Source organism: Arachis ipaensis, chromosome B03, assembly GCF_000816755.2.
Source record: "Arachis ipaensis cultivar K30076 chromosome B03, Araip1.1, whole genome shotgun sequence".
Classification (NCBI taxonomy): domain Eukaryota; kingdom Viridiplantae; phylum Streptophyta; class Magnoliopsida; order Fabales; family Fabaceae; genus Arachis; species Arachis ipaensis.
Window position 1 is genome coordinate 6,030,917 of NC_029787.2, and position 1,854 is coordinate 6,032,770.

Here is a 1,854-nt window from a genome sequence, read left to right on the forward strand (position 1 = left end):
AAAACCCAAAACCCTAATTTAAATAACATGATATGAAAGAACAAGTCAGCACATACAATCCATGCAATAGTATTTATTATTTATCTGCTCCTAGATAGAGTGCATGCTATTTATATCTTTCTATATGGCAGTCTTAATAAATAAATAAATAAATATATATATAAAGAAGTAACTAATTAAATTATACAAGACAAGAAGCATGTGCACCTCATGCAATAGTTGAGTGAAGTTGTAAACAGAAAACACATGCATTGAACTTTGCTTGTGTCACATGTAATGTCTAACTAAACGACCTTATTATTGAAGCCTTGATCTTGTACGAATAGTGTAATAAGTAATTTAATAATAAAAATAAGTTATTGCCTTCTTGAACCAGTGAGAGGATTATTTCTAATTTTGTATGGATTTAATTATTTGATGTTTTAAAATAAAGTTTTCAACAAAGATAAATGCAAAATATCATTTCAAATTTAAGATTATTTAATATTAGAATTGGTCATTCATTCATACAAATGGTCACGTTTACATTATTCGGAATAAAATGACCATTATTACATCAAGAATTAAGTCTAATATTTTTTAAGAAAATTCCTAAACCAATGAGCAGAAAGTTTTTGGTGCCTTTTCAAATTATCTTTATAATCAACAAAGTTAATTCCAAAACGCACGGTGTAACCATTGCCCCATTCAAAGTTGTCCAATAGTGACCATGCAAAATACCCTTTTATATTCACTCCATCCCTACAACAATAAAAGCCAATAAATTACATAGATCGAATAAGAAATAAGGTTTAATTATTCTGTTATCTCTATAATTTTATCAAATTTTTAATTAAATTTTTACTTTGGAATTAATAAATAACTAAAGGTAACTTACTTGATTGCGGTTGAAACATAATAAAGATGGCGATAATAATAGTCAATTCTAAAAGTATCCATGAGGGCCTCTTCAAGTGGTAGTGTTGGATCATTGAACTCATCGATACCATTTTCTGTGATGTAAATCAAAGGGTTGTTATATGTTTTCTTTGTGTACAACAATATCTCTCGAATTCCCTTTGGATATACATATAGCCAAGTTGAAGCAGCCTGTGTCCATTTTCGATTTATTAATTATTCATATATAAAATAAATATATAACAATAATAACAAAAATAAGAAACAATAATGAAGGAGAATTTTTTTTTTTTTTTTTGGACGTGTATAATGAAGGAGAATTGATCGTGCATATATACATACCCTTGGCCCAATGGGTATCCCATTTCGCTCAGCTGCACAAAAAAGAAAGAAAAAAAAAGGGTACATTATTTTCGGTTTCAATAATATTTATTTTTTAATATACCAAATTATTTATTTGAAAATGAAACATTTTATTTAAAGTGGTATACTTACTTGTCGTATTGACATGTGAATCGGTGAAATAGTTTGGTTTGGTATTGTCATTGTTTTCATGGAGTAAATGAGCAGCATAATTAGAAGTGTAATAATTGAGTCCAATAAAATCAAATGAACCTATAAGTTGCTTAGATTGCTCTTTGCTGAAACTTGGTAACCGGCTTCCCACATATTGCTGCATGGATTTTGGATACTTTCCTCTTGTTATTGGTTCCATAAACCTGTATATATATATAATATTATTTTTCAATTTGAAAAAATAGAAGTTATTATGAAATTAATCACTAATGTAGTGAAACATGGTATAGTATAATATGTACGTATATATATAAATATGTTGAACCTTAGATTAGTAACGAGAAGTTATATATAATACAAGAGGTTAATGTTTTCAAGGACATTAGTAAGTCAATAAAGAATTTAGAACTAATTATTAGACCATTGTCAAATAAGGGTCTA

General features: G+C 27.7%; 1 protein-coding gene across 2 annotated transcripts in view; it reads right to left on the reverse strand.

Moving 5' to 3' along the window:
• The window catches only part of LOC107628998 (beta-glucosidase 13), a 5,415-nt gene continuing 4,007 nt past the window's right edge, over positions 447-1,854 (reverse strand). Inside the window, exons 9-12 of one of the 2 annotated variants that reach the window (XM_016331663.2) lie at positions 1,513-1,616; positions 1,240-1,271; positions 878-1,089; positions 447-741 (exon numbers count right to left, since the gene is read on the reverse strand). In XM_016331663.2, coding sequence (XP_016187149.1) covers positions 570-741; positions 878-1,089; positions 1,240-1,271; positions 1,513-1,616 — 520 coding nt within the window. In that variant the 3' untranslated portion in view covers positions 447-569. Of the gene's footprint in view, positions 742-877; positions 1,090-1,239; positions 1,272-1,392; positions 1,617-1,854 lie in introns of both variants that reach the window. The other variant, XM_016331662.2, reaches the window with a different exon arrangement.